General features: G+C 40.2%; 1 protein-coding gene across 7 annotated transcripts in view; it reads right to left on the reverse strand.

The window, feature by feature from the left end:
• The window catches only part of CARMIL1 (capping protein regulator and myosin 1 linker 1), a 307561-nt gene that overhangs the window by 79426 nt on the left and 207397 nt on the right, over positions 1 to 20738 (reverse strand). For all 7 annotated transcript variants that reach the window (XM_061399266.1, XM_061399264.1, XM_061399258.1 and 4 more), the window contains 7 exons: positions 17720 to 17789; positions 11707 to 11788; positions 10766 to 10865; positions 10609 to 10663; positions 5325 to 5497; positions 3684 to 3752; positions 722 to 815 (listed from right to left, as the gene is read on the reverse strand). In XM_061399266.1, the coding sequence (XP_061255250.1) occupies positions 722 to 815; positions 3684 to 3752; positions 5325 to 5497; positions 10609 to 10663; positions 10766 to 10865; positions 11707 to 11788; positions 17720 to 17789 (643 nt within the window). The remainder of the gene's footprint in view (positions 1 to 721; positions 816 to 3683; positions 3753 to 5324; positions 5498 to 10608; positions 10664 to 10765; positions 10866 to 11706; positions 11789 to 17719; positions 17790 to 20738) is intronic.

Genomic DNA, 20738 nt, shown 5'->3' on the forward strand with positions numbered 1-20738 from the left:
GGAGACTGGACAGAGGGTGGCACCACCAGAGGAAAGCCCAAAGAGGGAAGAAAGATTTAGGAGATTCCCCAAATAATAGCATGATAAATGTGGAGTCAGATGGGAAATATTTGAGCATATCCTAAGTAGATACAAAGGTAGCCATAACCATAGAAAGAGAAGGATGAAGACATGAAAGAGTGAACGAATGACTAACAGGGCAAGTTACCAGCAAAGGGCAGAGATGCTGGGGTCAAAGGCACCATGGATGGCTGGGCTTCTAAGGGAAAGCACCCACCCTCCTCTGGGGTCACCAGAAAGGAAGCGGGAATGGGTGTGGATTCCGACACATTTATAGAAAAAGATGACAGAGATCTCAACAATACCCTGTTTCTCGATGAAGAAGGAAGGGAAGGTTCAGGCTGTTGAGGATGAAGGATGTGCTAGCTGACATGGATTTCTACACATTCTCTAAAGGATAAAGAGGAAGTTATCCATGCCTGAGCTCTGGCATGCTGATGTTATAAGAATGTTCTTTCACTCCACCTAATGTTCACAAGTTTTAATCTTTCTTATCTTATTCCTCCCCCAGTCATGCATTATGCCAGTCATAATCACAAGAATACAAATATGAAAATAGCTTTGTAAAATACAAAGTACTGTTCATACATTCAAAATTATTATTCACATAATTCCATTCAAATGTGAATTTATTATAATTAAGCTATTGATCCTTCAGTACCTTCTGGAGAGCCTCTTCTGTCTTTTCAGGGTTTGTTTTTAAGGCCTGAGAAGCATCGTACATAGGAATTGGCATAAATCTCAATGTGTAGTTCCTAGAAAAAAGGAGAAAATGTTGTTTATTAAAAATAACTTCCTATTACTTTAATTCCACACTCTTTTTTGAAAAATCTGAAAAGAGAATTGCCAAAGTGTCTTAGAAAATTCTAAACTACTGGAACATCTTAGGCCCCATGATTATAGGGTCCGCCTTCTTTCCTATCCACGTGTGCAACACCACGGGTGACCTCGTCACGCTGTCTGCAAAACTGACAGAATCTGAAGGAAACTGGTTTTGTTGTTTGGCTTTTGGCTTTCAATTACACCAAGGACAGGACTTTCAAACTGAAACTACAGAGATGGACTGAGAGAAAGGCTACGGGGAAATGTCCAGATCAACTCACTCACTTGGATTTCAATTACCAACAGATCTGAAGGTACCTTGATGACCCCTGATGATGGATGACAGGCCCCGAACAGTAGAGAAAAACCCCAAAATAGAACCAAAACATTTGCTTGCCAAGCCAAGGACATGAGCATCCACAATAACAGTCTGTTCAGGCTCTGGGCTCCTTTAAATAAGCGAGTCCAAGACTAGTGACTGTCTAGAAAACCTTCCTGCCTGGCTCAACACCCTGACCTCTGAGGGCCTGGCAGTCTGCACCCCACCCCGAGAACCCCAGGCTCTTGACACCAGGTAAAGCAACTCTGGGTCTATTTATTACCTCAGGGCTGCTGACCAGTTGACACAGGAATGCAAGGGTGAGTCATTTTTGCATGAGAACACTTAAAGCTGTACTCTGGCCTCTGCTCCTGACCTTGCTACAAAGTGCTGTGGGTCAGGATGAATGTCCACACCTGCTCCCCTTCCACAAACTCAAGCCCTGGGGGCACCTTCTCTTTCCCACCCCAAATGTATGTGTTTCTACAACAAGACACTCAGAAGATTGACCTGGTAGGCCACATGTTAGCAGCTGAGGCATAGGCTTCACACAGCTGGCTTATTTTAGGTCTCTAAACAAGAAGCAGCACTTGAGGTGTGATTCTTATGGTTGGTTAGATGGCTTCTACTGGAAAAATAAATTAACAACTAACTCCTAAAACAGGTATGAATAATGAATAAATAATAAAGAAAATAAACAGTCATCTTAATAATAGCAGTCATCTGGATGGTTACCTAATGGGGAAAAAAAAAAACTGTTCTTCATCCAGTCCAACTTACAGGGTGACTTTAAAGTAAAATAACCAGCAAAGACAAGGCTGTTATTTCTGTAACTTTCATTTTTACCTCAACTTTGCTTGAGCAAAATTGCTTTTGTTTGACTTAAGAGGAGCCAGAAAACTGAAACTAAGGGACAATAGGTCTTTTTTTTTTTTTGGCACACTTGATGATTTTCTTTTCCCTCATCCACTTTGCATCATGCTTCAGACCAGCATGGTTTACTTAAACCAAATGTGGTTTCACACCATTGGCATCTTGGACCTCAGAATATATGAGACTGTAATCCAGGGAGCCCTACTCTTGGCTTCTCACAGACCTGTCTTGGCTGGCAGTCTGCAAAATCATCAGGGTGGCAGCTGTGCTGTTAGTACCCAAATGCGATGACTGGTAAATAACTGTTTCCTTTCAAAGGTTTTGTGGTGCAATAGGTGTAATTATAGGAGGTTGTGCAGTCACAGAAGGCTCCCAGGAAGGGTGGCCATGGTGACTGATGGTATAAGCTGCCTTATCCCTGTTTAGTGATAGCAGAGGTGGCAGCAACTTTGACCTTCTGGCTAAAGGAAAACCACAGGATTTAGAATTGGAAGGTACTTAAAGACAATTTACTCTGAATTCTCACTTTATATATATATAAAAAATCAATCAGTGAGGTGAAATGCTTTGTTCAAGATCATAGGCTTGTTGATGATAGAACGAGGGACTGAATGAAGAACTCCTAATTCCAGGCCTACGGTTTTATCCAGGTCATCATACTGGTCATGAGAGCTCCACATAAGGGGCCATGCATGGAGGGAAACCTGGGAAATGCATCCTCTTCCCCTCCCCAGGGCACCAGCTCCTATATCCCTGGCCCCTAATTTTCGTCCTACAATTGGCAACCTCTCGTTTTTAATGCTATACATCTGCTTTGATCATTTCTGCCATTAGAATATAATATGAAGGCTGAAAAGCTCAGAAAGAGCTTTTTTTTTCCCTAGCATTTTTTTTTTTCCGGCCACATTTGTATTCTTCTTTCCACTGGGATAGTAAATTTGACAATAAATAATAATTGCAGACTTTAGTTACAAAGGTAATAAAGAAAGCCTTTAAGAGAAATGAGACGAGCGAGCCCTGCCCTTGCCACTTCTTCAAGTTCGCTTTTATTTTCCTGCTGGCTCAGCTGGTAAAGAATCTGCCTGCAGTGCAGGAGACCTGGGTTCAATCCCTGGGTTGGGAAGATCCCCTGGAGAAGGGAACGGCTACCCACTCCAGTATTCTGGAGAATTCCACAGACTGTAGAGTCCATGGGGTCACAAAGAGTCAGACACAACTGAGTGACTTTCACTTTGACTTTATTTTCTGGAGCCCAGCTTTTTTCTCACCACTGGATTCAGAGTTGTCATCTGGGCAAGAAAGCAAGACCCTGTGGAAATAGGTTTAAAACCACAAGGAGAAAGAAGCAAGGCGAGCACTGAGTGGGCCTCCACCATGATATCTGCGACTTTGGCAGAATGAGCATCTATGCCCTCATTTTATGGATGAAGAAACTCACACCAGAACAAAGTCTCCATATTCCCAGGTGTCACGGCTGGTGAGCAGTAGACTGAGACTCGGACAGTCCGGGTCTGAGTTAATCTATCATCACTCGTATTACCCCGTTGATAACACAAACACCACTGGTTCTTTTCTACTTTTCTAGAAGGAAGTCCTACGTAAAACTTACTTTTCCATAGCAACAGCTATATCTTGAAAGCCTTGTGCGGTAATGTTGTTCTTGTCCCATATAACAGTCCTGTTTGGAAACCAAATCACAAAGATGATCAGATAGTTAGGAATGGAGGAAATGATTCTCCCACTACAGATACATCTCTCAGAGGCAACACTGTCTAGGTAGTTTAGCACAAGGAATAACATTCAGCGTTGTTTCAAACAAAGCAAGGATGAGCATTTCCCCCAGTATTAGATTCCAAAGCCATTCTCTGCTCAAGGAGGATGGCAAAAAAAAAAAAAAAAACTTAAAAGCAAGAGCACACACGTTAACTTACCATTATGTCACCTAATGCCTAACACCAGCCAGAAAACCCTAAATCCTGACTTCCTGATATTCTCCCAACATATTCTCCAAATACCATCCTAGTACTGAAGTCTGAGGCTGAAGCTATTTATGTAAGAGGCTACACAGTCTCATGTCCAGCATAGAGAATTTCAGACACTGAGATTTTTTTTCTATTGTAAACAGCTAGAAAGACCATCTGGTATTTTCTGATGTTTCATCACTGCCCTGATGTGGTGTGACCAACAGTCCCAGCAACCAAGTTCACTCTGCTGGCAGAACCTCGGGTACTCTAAGGAGGTTGTTTACTTTTTAAACACAAAATCTATTTTGGAAGAAAAGTATTACTCTCCTTTCAGAATGTGAATACTTCAGAAGTATTTTAGGCTTTGTCAATTCACCTGACACATGAGATGGCTTTTTATTTGTCTGAATGCTCCCAGACTCACAGCCTTTAATTGCTTTCTCTTCCTAACCTCAATGACCTTCCTCACATACACACTGGCCTTCAAAGAAACTGCTGCAGTTTGGGGCTTTTGCCTTCAATTTAGACAGAAGGTACAGGCTCTGACTTATACCAGAGAGCCAGGGAAATAGCAAGAAAGAGCCCGTGAGGAATAGTATGAATTATTAACTCTTCTTTCACCAGACCACTGGGCTAGGTAGCAACCAAATCTCCAAATGATGGGTGGTAATACGGTTACCACATTACTGGTCCCTAAGAGAAGTGGCTACTGCATGGCTTATCCTTAAGAAAAGCCAGGCTTGGGAAGTACTACAGATGAAAACCAATGAACAGATGAGTTGGCTTCCAGGATGAACCTGCCTTTTTGACCCAGTGGACTGCCTGGATCCCTTGGGTTTTAGGTCTTTATGTCGGCAGGAGTGGGAAGGGAAGATAAGACACTGGGCTCACAACCAATACTGGGAAGCCCCTCATGTAATTCCTCCCGTCTTCCCAGCTCTGCATGTTTGGCATTGTCCCCAAGCCCCTCCTTTCCCCTCACATCTGTCAGCTGTCAACGCTGCTGTGAAACAGGAAACTGCAATGGTTCTCAGTCGGGTTCACCTCACAGTGGAAATCTTGAAAAGAGCAGTGTGAAGGAATGACTGTGTCTAAATTTGGGAACACTCTCCTCTATATTTTGACAGAAGACTTGAAGCTGTCGTCTCCGCTCCCCAGCTGGTCTCCTTGGAAACTCAGGCTCACATGGACACAGCAGGTCCCCAGTGCCTGTGGGTCAGACTCCCCTCCAGGCCTTCCTGAGAACCAGCATCCACCCATCGGGGCCGAGTGCCCGGCCTGCCTACCTGAGCTTGGTGTTGATCTGCAGTGCTTTGGCCAGCATCTTCGCCCCCATGTCCCCCATGCCATTCCCACTGATGTCCACTTTGGTCAAGGAGGTGTTGCTACCCAGGGCATTGATGATGATGGTGACCCCAGTCTTGAGTTTCGAGTCGGCCAGGGACAAGGACTGCAGAGGCTGTGGAGGCAACACCAGATAGCACTCACACGGTCACATCAGGGCTGCCACTGCTCAGGGGACCTGCTTCATGGGAAACCATCGGGGGTGGGACCTACTGCACAAGCACAAGGTGGAAACTTTGGAAACTTCTGGCTAAAAGGCACTAGTGAATGGGATCCAAGGGTTCTGGACCTTGGGAGTCAAACATGAAGAGCTTGTGTCAATGCTGAATACCACCCACCTCTCCTCTAAGGGAAGCTGTGGAAAGATATCCAGAGTGGCAGATGCCAGCTCTTTTGAAGTGGAGGATGGGAAGAAATAAAAATACTGCACAAAAATGTCTGTGCTTCAGTATGGCAACACTATCCTTTTTGATCCATTTCTAGGCAAGGTAAAATGGTGTCTTAAAACACTAGTAGAGGAATGATGCATGCATGCTAAATCACTTCAGTCGTGTCTGACTCTTTCCAATCATGTGGACCGTAGCCCACCAGGCTCTTCAGTCCACGGCACTCTCCAGGCAAGAATACCGGAGTGAGTTGCCATGCCCTCCTCCAAGGGATCTACCCAAACCGGGGATCGAACCCGCATCTCTTATGTCTCCTGCACTAGCAGGCAGATCCTTTACCACTAGCGTCACCTGGGAAGCCCAATAGAGGAATACTGGTACTAAATTACCAGTAGTAGTAAATGTACCAGCCAGGATCAATAATAGCTGACATTCATCGAATGTTTACTATGATTAATGACTGTTTAAGCTTTTTACATGTGTTTACTCATTTAATCAACCCAATAATCCAATACTTAGGTATTATTATGCATGCTAAATCACTTCAGTCGTGCCCAACTCTTTCTTTGTGACTCTATGGACTGTAGACTGACAGGCTCTTCTGTCCATGGGATTCTCCAGGCAAGAATACTGGAGTGGGTTGCCATGCCCTCCTCCAGGGGATCTTCTTGACCCAGGGATCGAACCCAGATCTCTTACATCTCCTGCATTGGCAAGCAGATTCTTTACCACTAGCACCACATGGGAAGCCCAATATTATATTAGGTATTATTACCCCTATTCTCAAAGAAGAAATAGAAAGGTTAAGTGACTCAACCAAGGTCATACAGAAAGTAGCTGAACAGGAACCAGTCTGTTTGCCGATTCTGTGTTTTTAACTCCTCACAATACAAAGCCTCTGTTGGCTTTTCCTGCATCTTTTTGATCTTCCCTGTTAGCTTTTTCTTATAAGATCCAATCAAAAAGCATACCTACAATTTTTTTTAAAAAGTCAAATGTATGTGACTTTTTCATTACCATAAGCTGTATAGTGACCACTCACTGTCCATTTAAGCCAGAGACTAAAAGCCATTTGGGGCTTCCCAGGTGGCTTAATGGTAAAGAATCTGCCTGCAATGCAGGAGATGCAGGTTCAATCCCTGGGTCAGGAAGATGGCAACTTGGAGAAGGAAATGGCAACTTGTTCCAGTATTCTTGCCTGGGAAATCCCAAGGACAGAGGAGCCTGGTGGACTACAGTCCACAGGGTTGCAAAGAGTCAAACACGACTTAGCTACTGAGCACAAAAGCCACTCAGCCTAGAGGCAGGTTTTGTTTGGTCTGCATAGAACATGACCAAAAAAGAAAAAAGAAAGGTGCTCCCTACTTACACCCTGCTCACACTTACTTATTTATGTCACCTTCCTAGAACTGTGGGCATTTAAATTCTCAATCCCCTTCTTCAGCCATAATTGAATTAATGAGATGTGAGAATTTCTGGACTTAAAACCAGTGTTGCTCTAAAAGTCAGAACTAAGACTTCCCTGGGGATCTGGATGTCTTCTGGGTTGCTTGAGGTAGTCTAGGTTGGCTCCACTATACTCAACAATTCGATATCCTAACTCCATAAGCAGTTCTGACATTACTGGGAAGCAGCTTCTAGGATCATCTATGACCAGGTTCCATGGTGGCCCACAGGACTTGGGTTATCAAGATGTGCCTGGGTGGTCTGTGGGATCCCCCACCATAAATCCTGGGGTGTATTCACGTCCATTCAACCAATAAACACTGATTCCCATGCATGTATGCTCAGTCGTGTCTGACTCTCGCAACCCCATGGACTATAGTCCAGCAGGCTCCTCTGTCCATGGAATGTTCCAGGCAAGAATACCGGAGTAGGTTGCCGTTCCCTCATTCAGGGGAATCTTCCCAACCCAGGGATGAAACCCAGGTCTCTTGCATCTCCTGAACTGGCAAGTAGATTCTTCACCACTGTGCCACCTGGGAAGCCCCTGACTTCTAATAGAGCACGTGTTCAAGGCACATCTACCAAAAGGCCCAAGAGGCAGGAAGACAGTGTCGACAGTTTAAAGACTCATACATTTACAAACTGGCATTATGCATTTGATTACACTTTTCCTGAGTGTACTTATTATCAAAATTTGACCATAATTTCTAAATGTAATATATCTATATTAAAATCAAACGCTATTAATATTAGTTAGAATCAATTTTTTTCAAGTTAAATGACATAATAAGTGCTAAGGCAATTGAAACTTCAGCCCCAAAGCCTGAATAATCTTAGACTCAGGTAGGCTTAGGGAGGTGGCTTCAATTTTCTTAAGATTCTACATTCAAGTAGATGGAAGAAACTTAACAAAAGATGCTTCAGACTCGGGAAACTTCATGTTTTAAATGAAAATGTAAGCAATGGTGTTTTAATAAAAAGCTGTAATCCCATCATTTCAATGAGCTCTATTCAACTCCTGCAAAAATGATATATTATAGCTTCTTCCTAATACTGGAAAGCTGCCAAGTCTCCAAGCTGGTGAGCACCACTTCCAGTACTATATTCAAACTCTAATACACCCCAGTTAACACTTAAAAATAATAGGCAGAGTCATTAATGTGAATAGAACAGCCAGAATTGCATGCATATTTATAAGGTCATCCCTTCTTGATTTACTGCACTTCCAGGTAACATGATTACTTGAAATCTTACTGTTCCTGTTCAGAGCTGAACATGCTTAATCTGGCAATCTGTCTCTTTGCGATAGGCACTCCCAGGACAAACACATACTGTTCTATTGGTCATAGCATAGATTTGTACGTAATACTTCAAACCAAAAGTCTCTGTCATCTTGGCCCCTCAATGTTACTGTCCCTTGACTGTGGTTGCTGCAGCCTGACAACCACTGTCTAGAGTTGCAGGCGACACTGGAACCTGTATGTCTGGATTTTCCAAGTGAACATAATGTGCAATACTGGGCGAATAAAGTATTCCATGGGCTGTTTAAGAACAAGCTCTACAGACACAAGGTCATAATGTAAAAAGCAAAGAGTTTCCTTTTTATATGTAAAGACCTTTAAAAAAAATCAGCCCAGTGGTGCCAGTTATGGATGGAATTTTTATAGTCACAAGATTTAACTCCTAATCATTTCAAATTGTTGTGAACATTACTGATTCTGAAGTAGGAGAAAAAAAAAAAGAAGGTAATTGCTTTTTGAAAAAGCCACCTACTTTTCTATGACATGAACATAAAAGGCTTTTCACTGTATGTTACTAGCAGCACATTTCTCAAATTTATAACTTGACAGAATTTACATTTATATATCAAATTTTACCATCTGCAAATATGTTTTTAGGTGTGCTTTAAATATCAAGATTATCTTTGAGTACGAGACTTTGAAAATTATAGGAAACAGAATTTAAAGACCCTTGTGTAATAAGCAAAACATGAAATTAACATAAATTTTCCTAAAATATGTGCTAAGAAACAAATATTTGGGAATGATTATTAAACACAGTTCTGTAGATTCTGCAATACTGGCTTCTCCAATCTTTCAAAACTGGGCCAACTTTGGGAAATCAAAATCTCAAATACAGCAAGGTGGTGGAAAGTCAAATTAATATGTAAAACAAACTGCATAAATTCTGAAAAGTATAAATTACATTCTAATTATGCCTCTAACTTTAATAACCCAGTATAACAGTAACCAAATATAGGGCTTATTGGCAAATGAGGACAAACAGCAGTGCTTGAATTCATTAAATAACAATGAGTTTCATTTCTAGCCCACAGGTTGGAAATTACATCCACACAGTGAAGAGTCAGGACAGCAGAATTTTCTCCTGCCCTTCAGATCAGAGCCCCACAAAGAGATGTGGGCAAAGGCAGGCAAGGAAAAGCACCCGCCTCCATCTCTCCTGACCCCATGGCTTTCTCTGAAAACTTAGCTTACAGTTTTAGCAGAATTTGCTATTACCCTATACAAATTCAAAAGGGAAAATCATACTTTAAAAAAATGTGACACATCTCACATGATTAACATAGGAAATTACTCCTATGACCTACAAAAGCAACTATCACCCAACACAAATAATATGAATCTTCATTATACAAATTGATTTGGATTTGAGGAACCATATAAGCTCTTAGGTGTCTGAGGACTAAGACAGGAAATGGACAAAATGTTAAATAGCATCAGTAAAATACAAGGTGTGATACACTCGGTTTCAATGAAAGGAATTAATGGTAGAGTGCTTCTCACTTGGTCCAGAAAATATCTTTTCTTATGCATGTCTAAGGATAGCAAAATAGGATACTATTTGAAATTAAATTTCTTTACCATGAACAAAGTCTTAGCCAGGAACAATTAAAGGGGATAAAAATATAAGGATTATTAGAGCTCTAGACACAATTTAAATTGGGGAACAACTTTCTTAGTCTCTTACAATTCTGCATAATTACTGGATGAAATTCAAATTAGCAATATGATGTTTCTCAGCATGAGATTAAGTCATAAAGTCAACTAGAGAGTAAAAATTCATACCTGTAGATTAGTGTATTAGCTGAAGCTAGTAAGTAATACAGCTCATTGAAAAATGGGCTTAGGAGTAAACGTACATTTCAATCTTCCTTTAATTAGTGATTAGTTGAATAAAGTGAAATTAAGTAAATTTAAGTATACTCTATAACTGTGCTAAAACATGAATATTTACTGCATTTAAAAAATAATAGAAAATGTATGCAGAGATAAAATTATCTGAAAGCATATCAGCACTAACCCACTGGACAAAATTAGTAAGAACAGCAACAGAAAGAAAGGTTTTAGGCAAAAGTGTTGAAAATAATACTCACTGATTCTTCATCTTGAATCATCTGTACTAAGTTGTCCAACACAGGTGTCAGATTTCTAAAGAGATTTTAAAGATGTGGACAGTGGAATCAAATCAAAAGCTTTCAGGAGGCTGGTTATTTTCATCATTGTCATATAAAAAATGCAAAAAACTCTTACTTGGATTTCATATTATTAAAATTTTTGCCTAACGCCAGGTGTTGTATTGATCTGTTTTTACTGAGCCACACTATTAAGGTAGATAGGTCAGAATCTAAACCTGAAAAGAATCAGAGTAAATGGAAAATTAACACACATGTGGATAAATAAATTCTCAGAGAGAACACAATTAAACAAAGGCACAAGGCAGTTGGATGACTTTCTGTACTGTCCTGAAATCCCTAGGATTCTACTCTCCTCCCCCCGACCCCAGGAACTTTTTGCCTTCTTTTTATGTCCTATTATTTCACGGGGATAAATTCATTCTCCACAAAGATGTATCTAAATCTCTTGCGCAACCAGGGGCTAAAGTCAGTAAGGAATGGTGATACATGACAGTACAAAGTTTCATCTCTCTCCACACCTTTGTGAGAGAAGATTCTGACATACTGTTCACTGGGAGGTGATTGCAGTTAAAGTTGTCTATGCAAATTCATACAGCATGCTTGCCTATGCAGGTTCATACTCACATGTTACTATAACCAGTAGAAATAAAGCTAATGAAACAGGTTTTTGTATAAATAAATAAGGCCTCAATTTATTACTACCAAGTCCAACACAAAAGGTTGTACTCAGATTGTTATCAATATATTGCTGATCTTTTTTTTTTAACTAAATTGTTTTACTGCATAGACTTTTCACTTTTTGGCCATGAAACAAACTTAAGACTTTGACATGAAATTATTCCATAAATATACTCTCTTAAAACATAAATGGCTATAGTTATCATGAAAAAAAAAATACTTATAAAAATCGTGGAAAAAGAAAAAATAGTCCTCTAATCAAGGAGTGAAATATCAGTTTTATTAAGGTGTCATCTAGATTGGATTAGACTATTTTCCCTTTACTAACTTCCTTCAAATAATATTTCTATGTGTTTTCTTCTCTAATTTCTGACTTACCATTATCGGAGATGTCTAGGCTGCTGATGTTGTGGATTTCAGCAATGCAGCCCTCTAGTACCTGCGCACCTCCAGATCTCAGCTAGAGAAACACAAACCAAACAGGGGAAAGTGGTCACCTACTGGAGGGGTGAAACCAAAAAATTAAAAATAGGAGAGATAGCCTTGAACTTAGCACCAAAGAAAAAAGAGAAAACTTATCAACTTAAAAAAAAAAAAAATCATCAATGCAAAGGGCCAACCACTAGTCATTATGTCCCATTCCACATAAGTCTGAAAATCATTACAGAAAGAAACAGAAGACAGAGATGACCCTGCATCACCAAAAGCAAAACAATCTCCGTCAACCCACAAGAATTTTCTTCATTTCTGACTTTTGGAAATCTAATGAATACCTTTATACGTGAGAAATCACTACTGTTATATCTGATTACTACAGCTTTCAGGTATAACTCTCCATCATATAATAGCAAAACAACTGAAGGAGACAATAAAAACCTAAAAAGTCATTTTCATCTTTTTCCCAAAAACCAAAAGCACATTTTACCAAGGTCAGAATATCTTTTTGTTTCCCATTTAGCAACTATCTGAGTTCTTACTACACGTTAAAACATTGTGCAGGGTGCAGTTTTCCAAGCTGTGGCCCTCTGTTTAGGAAACTTATGATCTAATAAGAGAAACTACCATTTATTGGGAACCTACTATGGGCCAAAGGATATGGTAATTTCTCTATTTGCTTAAGAAAATGAAATTTTATTTTAAGATTCTATACCAAATTGATAACACTTTCTACTTGTTCACATTTTGATGTAAAAATTTAAGGAATCCTTATTTCACTATTTTACAGGCAATATGTCTGTGGAACCCTGGACCAAAACCTGCCAATTTTCCTGGCTGCTTATATGTTAAGCAGAATTTTGCACAGATCTTTGGGATCACTTTATTCAGTTTTTTTTAGCGGGGGTGTTTACATTCAGTCTTTTCTATTTTTTCAGGTGACCGCAGATCACTGTGAGATGTCCGATGTGAGCTCTGAAGGGGAGTGTCACATAGAGCCCGACCTCCCTGGAGGCTGGTTTCCTCCATGGAAACCAAGACCAGCCAACTCCACAGCTGAAGGGCTGTGAACCCAGCGGGTGGAACTATGGCTACTTTTATTATATTTTTTGCCAAAGTATTGGCTTATGATAGAGTAGAAATTAAAAAACAACCACCACCAGGTTCTTCACAAATAGATTTAAGCAACACTGCTTCAAGTCGCACTGAGCATTATATGTAGACCATATCAATATTAAAGCAAGAAATAATTTAGGCAAACACTTCAAAGGAACATAATCTGCTTTTCACAACATGAAAATATTATGCTTTTGAGAAGATAAGCATAAGTCTTTACAATTTCATTATTTGCTGCTAATGATTTCTCTGTTGAAAAGTCAAACTTCTAGAAAATCTCTACTTATTATAATGTATAGAAAAAATATTCCATTTGTGAAAACAGAAAATAGGATGAAGATGAGATTTCAGTGCTGAACTCTGTTTATTTTACAAATACTCCTAACTGATATTTGTAGCATAAACCCATAATACTAACATTTTTCGGTACTAAAAGGTCAACATAGCCTAATTTATTGATTCATAAAGTACTTACACAGTGGCCAAGCTAAGGAAGCCCAAGGAGAAAAAAACAAAAAAAATGTTATCAGCAGTAAGCAGAATAAGAACAGAGAAGCAGAAGTCTCTATCAACACACAACATAAAAAAGCAGAGTGAGAAAAAAAACACTGCAACTAAAATAGACTCCCAAAACAAAAATCCAAAACTTAAATAAGAAAATAACTGATCTTCAGTTGCCAAGAACATTCGATTGAATTCACAGGTTATTAGATGCCTAAAATTCCCCCAAAGCTTAAAGCTTTCCCAAAACAGTAAAAGCTTTTCCATTACTGTAAATGAAAATCCTTTTAAATGAATTTGCATAATTAGAGGCTGTGTCTGCATGTATGCATGTAAAACTGGTTTTTAAATTACCCTCATTTGGATCCCACACACTAGCACTATTTAAAAGAATACAAGATCAAAGAGGAGTAAATGTAACTGAATCACTCAATACTTTTTAAAATGTTAAAAATAAAATCACATTTCTTTCAAGAGAGAAGTGTGGTCTCAAGGAAGGAGGAATATTTCAGCTGTTACTCATAGTTCTAAGTGAATAGTTCTAATACAAAAACATTCATAATGGGGACAGAAGCAAGGTAAATTAAAATCTAGAGAACTTTTAATAATTCATATTCCTTCCTCAAGAACACTAGCCATTTTAAAAAGAGGTGGTGAATATTACAGATTTAAATGTAAAATACCATCCCCCTGTTATTTGTCACTTTTTTTCTCCAGGGGTTTTATTTTTAATGAAAAAATAACTTCAATCCTGGGAAATTTCCTCACATAAAACTGTGAATACTGCAGGATTCTCCAAGGACAAAATGTGGTTTGACATGATCAGTTCAATATATCCTTGCTGGCAGGGTGTGATGCCAAAGGGTAATTTAGAACCTAGTGATATATAAATTACCATTTCAGAGATATAACCTAAGAGAAATATATAGGGGCTTCCCTGGTAGTTCAACGGATAAATAATCCACCTGCAGTGCAGGAGACGTGGGTTCAATCCCAGTGTTGGGAAGCAGGGAACAGCTACCCACCCCAGTATTCTGGCCTGGAGAATTCCATGGACTATATAGTCCATGGGGTCGTAGAATCAGATATGATGGAGTGACTTTCACTTTCAAGAGAGATATATACAATTGACCCTTGAACAACTTGGGGGATGAGAGGACTTAAGGGAACCAACCCTCCACACAATCAAAAAATCAAGTACAAACTTTAAAGATGACCCTCAATATCCAAGTTTCCTTCCCCATGTGCAGATTCAACCAACCATTATATAGTACTATAATAAGTATTCAGTGGAAAAAAGTCATGTATAAGTGAACCCAGGCAGTTCAAACCCGTGTTGTTTAAATGTCAACTGCAATTTTGTGTTTCATTAACTACTGTAAGAAGCAACATAACATGTGACTTGACAAACATGGTCACCAGTACTGTGATTCAAGCTGTAAGACAGTGGAAGAACATGACACTAAGGTAGCATTAGTGGGTCCTCATGTCAGTAGCATCATTTTGAAGAAGGAAACAAACAGAAGAGGCTCCATCTTGAAAGCAGGACTCCATCTTGGGTCAGACTGTGGACTTTGAGCTATGCCCAGTATCTATGGAACGACATACCAACTGGAAAACTAGACCCCCCGAATGGAAGAGCCCCAGGGCTCGTACCTAGATTCTCTGTCACCTAAAAGAATACCCTAATTATCTATGTAACCAAATAGAATCATAAATTCTATGATGCTTATTAGGGTATGACCACAGGCCTATTGATAATTGTCCACTGTTAACTACCTAGGCTTAAGGCATATGAATCATGGGTTAACTTTGATTGTATCTTTCTTTTCCTTTGTTCAGACTAGTTTCAGGGAATTTGGGGAGGTGGGTTTGGGCATGTACACTTAGAGTATATAAGGTTTTCACAAAAACTGGTTGGGGTCCTTGGCTAAGAGGAGACTCTGCCTTGGGCTCACCGGTGTAATAAAGTGCACTCCACTATCTGCACTGTCCTTCTGAGTGAGTTTGTTTCCCGGAACACATGGCTACAACAATTTTATCACATAATTCACAAATGAATGGCCAAAATGAAGGTAGAATTATCATCAAAACAATAGCCAATTCTACCATCAGTATCTGATTCTTGCCTTAATAAGAAAAAAATATAAAGGAAAAAAGGTTACTAGCCATTTGGTGGATCCATATGAAACTGCCAAGAGTTTGCCATTTTTGACTTACAAAAATGTCAGTTTTATATGGTTCACCAAAAACAGCTGTCTTTCAAAGTTATTTCCAATAGGATCACAAAGGAGTTTAAACAACAAGCTGTGTAACAATCTAACACAGTGTTCTTCATCCGTATGGTACCTATCAACTTATTTGAGAAGAAAATGCCTAATCACATAATATTCTAATCATTACTAGTATTAACAATAATCAGGAAAGCATACTTTCATTAGGACTCTACCATTAGTTGGATTATTTCAGCTTCTTTAGACCTCAGTTTCCTCATCTATAAGCACGGGAATCAGATGATCACTTATGTCCTTTTCGGTTTTAATCACAGAATTAAATAAATGATGTTGTATTGGTAGCAATCATGAACTTTAATCAGGATAGTAAAGCATATGGGTCATTGCCAATTCAGTATTTTAACGTAACAGAGCGAGCAACATTATATAAGTTGTTTTTTATTTGATAGAATAACCCTTTCCATCCCCATTGCTCTCATTCCTTCCTTCATAAAAAATTTTATTATTGGCATGCCTTAATAAAGTGCTGGGAAATAATTAATTCATACTACCAGAGATGGTTTCTGTTTTATGGTCTGTCTTTAAAACAAAAGAGCACACAGACTTACACATGAAAATTTCACAATACCAAGTTAGGTTTTTAAGATTTTTTCTTCTTTTCACCCCAATAGACAAAAAGACTAGTAAATCACACACAGTTGGCATTCACCCCAGCTCAAAATTGTTAAAAAAAAAAAAATCCTGCACTAACAATTTATATGGCTGATTTCAGACCTGTCAGTTTCTAGAATTTTCAGAGAGGGAAAGCATTAATCTTCAGTGTGGAGTTGCCTTGGTGCTCAGCATTTTGTTAGCAGCTAAGGGAAACAGAAAGCAAAGTAAGATACAAATACTGCCGTCTAGAAAGTCACCGCCTAGCTGGGAAGGCATACAGGAGCTAGCTTCATAACTGTACAAGGTACTATGTTGTTCAGTGTCCAAATGCGCGTCACCATCATTAAGTACTAGACAATTAGGGAAAATAAGACCCCAGAGTGCTGAAGCAGTCAGGGAAGAAATTTACAGACAGATAAGCAACAACAGTGAGCAACCTTCATAGGTACTAGACGTTCTAAGCAGCATATTTCAAAGAGCTCTTTAAACCTCCTAACAACCTACCAGGAGAGGCACAAATATTGTCTTCATTTCAGACACAGAAATTGAGAGGTAGTGCTATCAACTAATTCACCCAGGACTGCATAGCTAGTTATGGCCAAACTAGGATCGAATAGTACGCGTCTGATGCAGGTACAGAGGAGGCTGGACCTGAACTAGATCCTCAAAGAAAGAGGAGCCTTGGGGAAGAAGAGGGACATGGCAGGAATGTACCGCGAAGAGAGAAGAGTGAGCATAAAAACCCAAGAAGAGGAATGAAGAGCCTTCCATCTCTAGCCCTGAGAAAAGACACCAGGTTCGACATGGTAGGTAAAGCATAGCTCTGAAGAGGCTGGACAGTCTGTCCTGAGGTATTTTCTTGCTAATTTCCACACAAACTACAAGTTTCAAGACAGTGCAAAAGTTCAGGTACACTCTAGAAATGTAAGAAGCTTTTAGCCTCAATTCTCCTCTGTGTGTAGTTGGATAGAAAAAGTGTTTGGAGTTGTTATAATTTTGATAAGCATCTTAATTTTCTTGTTTTAAAATCAAGATACTAAAAAGCAAAATTAATGACCAAAGACCTTCCCTTTCACATTCTCCAAGTCCAAGTTAGGCTGTATCCATCTGGCCTCTGTGAGGAATGCTTCACGGTCTACTTCTCTTGATGGTAAAGCTAGTTTAATGCTTATTAACTCAAAGTGTCATCACAAAATACTTAAACAACTGGCAAGAAGACAGGGAGGGGTAAAAGGTCATTAAAAGCACATTTGAGTGCTTTCTGAATAGTGTTCCACAACTATTTTTAGATAAAACTCACAAAACACAGAACATCAGAAACTTCTATAAAGTGTATTTTCCTGTTTCATGTATACCCTCTGGAGTCACAGAATTACACTTTTTCCAAGAAAAAGACAAAGCAATTTACAGACTATTATCTATTCCAGTACATAGTCTAAAGGTGCTCTTACCTCACAGTTGCTGAGATCAAGAGAAACTCCCTTCAAGTTATGATTAGAAGCCAGGCCCAATAACAGCGCTCTGGGAGGAGGAAACACACACACACATTAGATAAAAATTCCACACATTGCCCTAAAAATTTGTAAGCACACTGAACAAAGCCTAGAGAACGAAGGACTTTTCTGAATCATAATGAGTCAAGCGCCAAGCACCATCTCACTTTTCAAAATGCCAACTGCATGTCCACCGACTGAAAGCCCTGATAAAAATGACACAGTCACATTCTTCCATCTGACATGGAGCAGGTCAACCCTGCTAAATGCAAAACCCAACAGGGTTGCTATTCATGCCTATGCAAATAAACCAACAGTGCTCCTAATTGCACACTGAAATTAAATTGTGTTCATCACAGATAAATTCCCCCCTGCATCTGCTTGAGAACACCTTTAATTATGTTTAGAATATTTGTAGGCAATTGTTATTAGAATAGCAAAGTGAAGCTTGGTTTCCCTAAGTGTTATGTTAATGGGGAAGGCAGGCTCTACAGTATTCCAGGATGTGAGGTCATACTGGATGAGTTGATGAAAGGACATACAGATATGGGATGGGTAAGGGTGTAAAGACATGGGAGATAAGGTACAAGCCTTGAGCTTGAGAACAGGATCCTGTCTGTCTATTCTACTAGCTGGTCACAGGATAAACCCCATTGCCACTCTGCAAAGACATTTCTTATTTGCTTATGGAGGAGACTGGACATATCCTGTGCATCTCATAAGAGGATGAATTGACTCCACTTTCACAAGTCAGTTCAATAAAATCCATCACCACTGAATAGGCTTGACAGAAAAATTTCACACATGCACCCACTTCCATTAATTACAGCAAAAGCAGGAGAGACCCTCAAATAAGCCTGGTGAGGAGCATAAAGATGAGTATGAGAAGGGTCCCACTCTCAAGCAAAGGAAACAAATGTGTGTGTGAATGACCATAATGCAAGGCAGACAGTCATAAATGCTAGAGAGCATTTGCCACCTGGGGGTGACTAGAGGGCAGAACCAAGGCAGCTGCCACCTGGGGGTGATGACTAGCCGCTATCAGTGTTCCAGTGACTCAAAAACGCCCCAGGGGAGGAGGAGGTGAGAAGGTAGGAGATGTTTTCATGCGAGAGTATCTGAGACTTTCCCCCTTTAGTGATTCTCTGGCCTCATCCTCTGAGACAGAAAGTTCCCGAGGTGGACAGAGCACAAGAACTCAGCTACTTCCAGCTATGAAAACAACCCCTGTGGGTAAGAAGGCTGAAGGGAGTGTGTGTCTCTTTATTCCTTTAGTCCAGTTCACTGGCCCTTCTCAAACACTGTCCTACGACAAAGGGCTGGGCACATCTCATCTGTGGGCATGCCTCTCTGTTCAATCACTTCTTCAAGTGTTTCTCTTTTCCTCAGAAGGAACTTCTCTCCCATTCTTGGGGGCAGTATCGAGACACTAGAAACCAAAAGGCCAGTCCTCGGGTCTCGACGCTATCACTAAGGTGGCCTGAAGGACATTACTTTTCCTTTCTGTGTCTCGGGTTCTCATCAGCAAATGGGAGAGTGAGGACAATACCGAAGAGGTCCCTACATTTCTAAGTTTTAAGTTTAGCTACGTATTTTAACACTGTATTACTATAATGTTGAGATGGAGGGAACATTCTTCCTATTTCTGACATGTAGGTTAAGGCCAAGAAAATAAATGGTGTCCTTTAACATACTTAACTATGGAAGGCCACTGATTAAAAGGTAATGACTCAGGAGACAAGTGAAAATAAATAACCCACAGAAACTGTCCCTAGTAAAATGAAGCAAAAGAGAGCAACTACGGCAAAGCATAGCAGACACTGGGGAAAACTCTTATCACAAGGCGTGTTGTTTCTTTTAACCCAGTGTAAACTGCCTCTGTGGTTTGATCCTCTTGGTCTTCAGTTATTAGTGCAAAACTGGTTAAGAGAAGAATTTGTATTTCATCTCCATAGCTCTGGATATGTGGTACTAGTTATAATTTTGGAGTAGCACATCCCTCCATTTTAATGGTTCTATTAAGAATACTTGGCCAGGGATGGGGTTGGCAGAAGGGGGACCACGTGGCAGGGAGGGAGGGTGGTACAGGGAAGAAGGGGAGAGGGTGTGAAAAAAGAAGTATAAGCCGTAAATGGGGCTGCGTGCCTCCCTAAGCGATGCTCGAGCAGGGAGCAGGCTTGGGACACACGAGAACCACTCTGTTCCAGAGATTTTAGGAAACACTAAAGGAACAATGTCATCCTCTTCTTTAAAACCCCTTAAAATACTTTAATGTGGATGAAAAACAACCTCCAAGAAAATACACAACTGTGAAAAAAGCAATTACTCTCTTTGTATCGCTTTTGACAGATCTGTCATAGTGGGGAAGATCTGTTAAGTGGAGAAGTTCTATAAAATATGGATATGTCCAAACTTTAAAGTGTCACTCTCAAGAGAAGGGGCCTTTTTACCCTTCTTATGGCTACAAATTCCCCATCCTGTAAGAAATGAGGGTCTCCCACCACCACCCCCTACACCCACCCGGTACAGAGGGATGCAATGTGGTTTAGGAACAGGCCTGAGCCAGTGGTTGCTCAAAGAGAGTAACTGCTTTTTTTCACAGCTGTGTTCTTCCTTGGAGTAGTGGACTCTGCAGTGTTCCTCCCCAGAGCCCCCTCGACCATCGGTCCTCTATGGGAGCTGCCTCAGCTGCAGAAAAGTATCTCACTCAAGGTCACATCTGCTTCCAAGAGCAGCCTATATCCAAGGACTGATCAACACAGGGGTATAAAGGCCTAGCCCCCTCACCCAGCTCAGGGTCATTCCAACAACAAAGCTCCCATCAGGCGGGCTGAGGGCTTCACTGTGGCAGTCCCAGTTCAACCTCCCCTCTGTCCCATCCCACCTCCTTCCCGCCCACCCTGCACCTCACAGGTGGGATTCCAAAATCATTTCCTAATAAAATCCTACAGGTGAATTTTCATCTCTAACTTTGCTT

The sequence above is a fragment of the Bos javanicus genome, chromosome 23 (genome assembly GCF_032452875.1).
Source record: "Bos javanicus breed banteng chromosome 23, ARS-OSU_banteng_1.0, whole genome shotgun sequence".
Classification (NCBI taxonomy): Eukaryota; Metazoa; Chordata; class Mammalia; order Artiodactyla; family Bovidae; genus Bos; species Bos javanicus.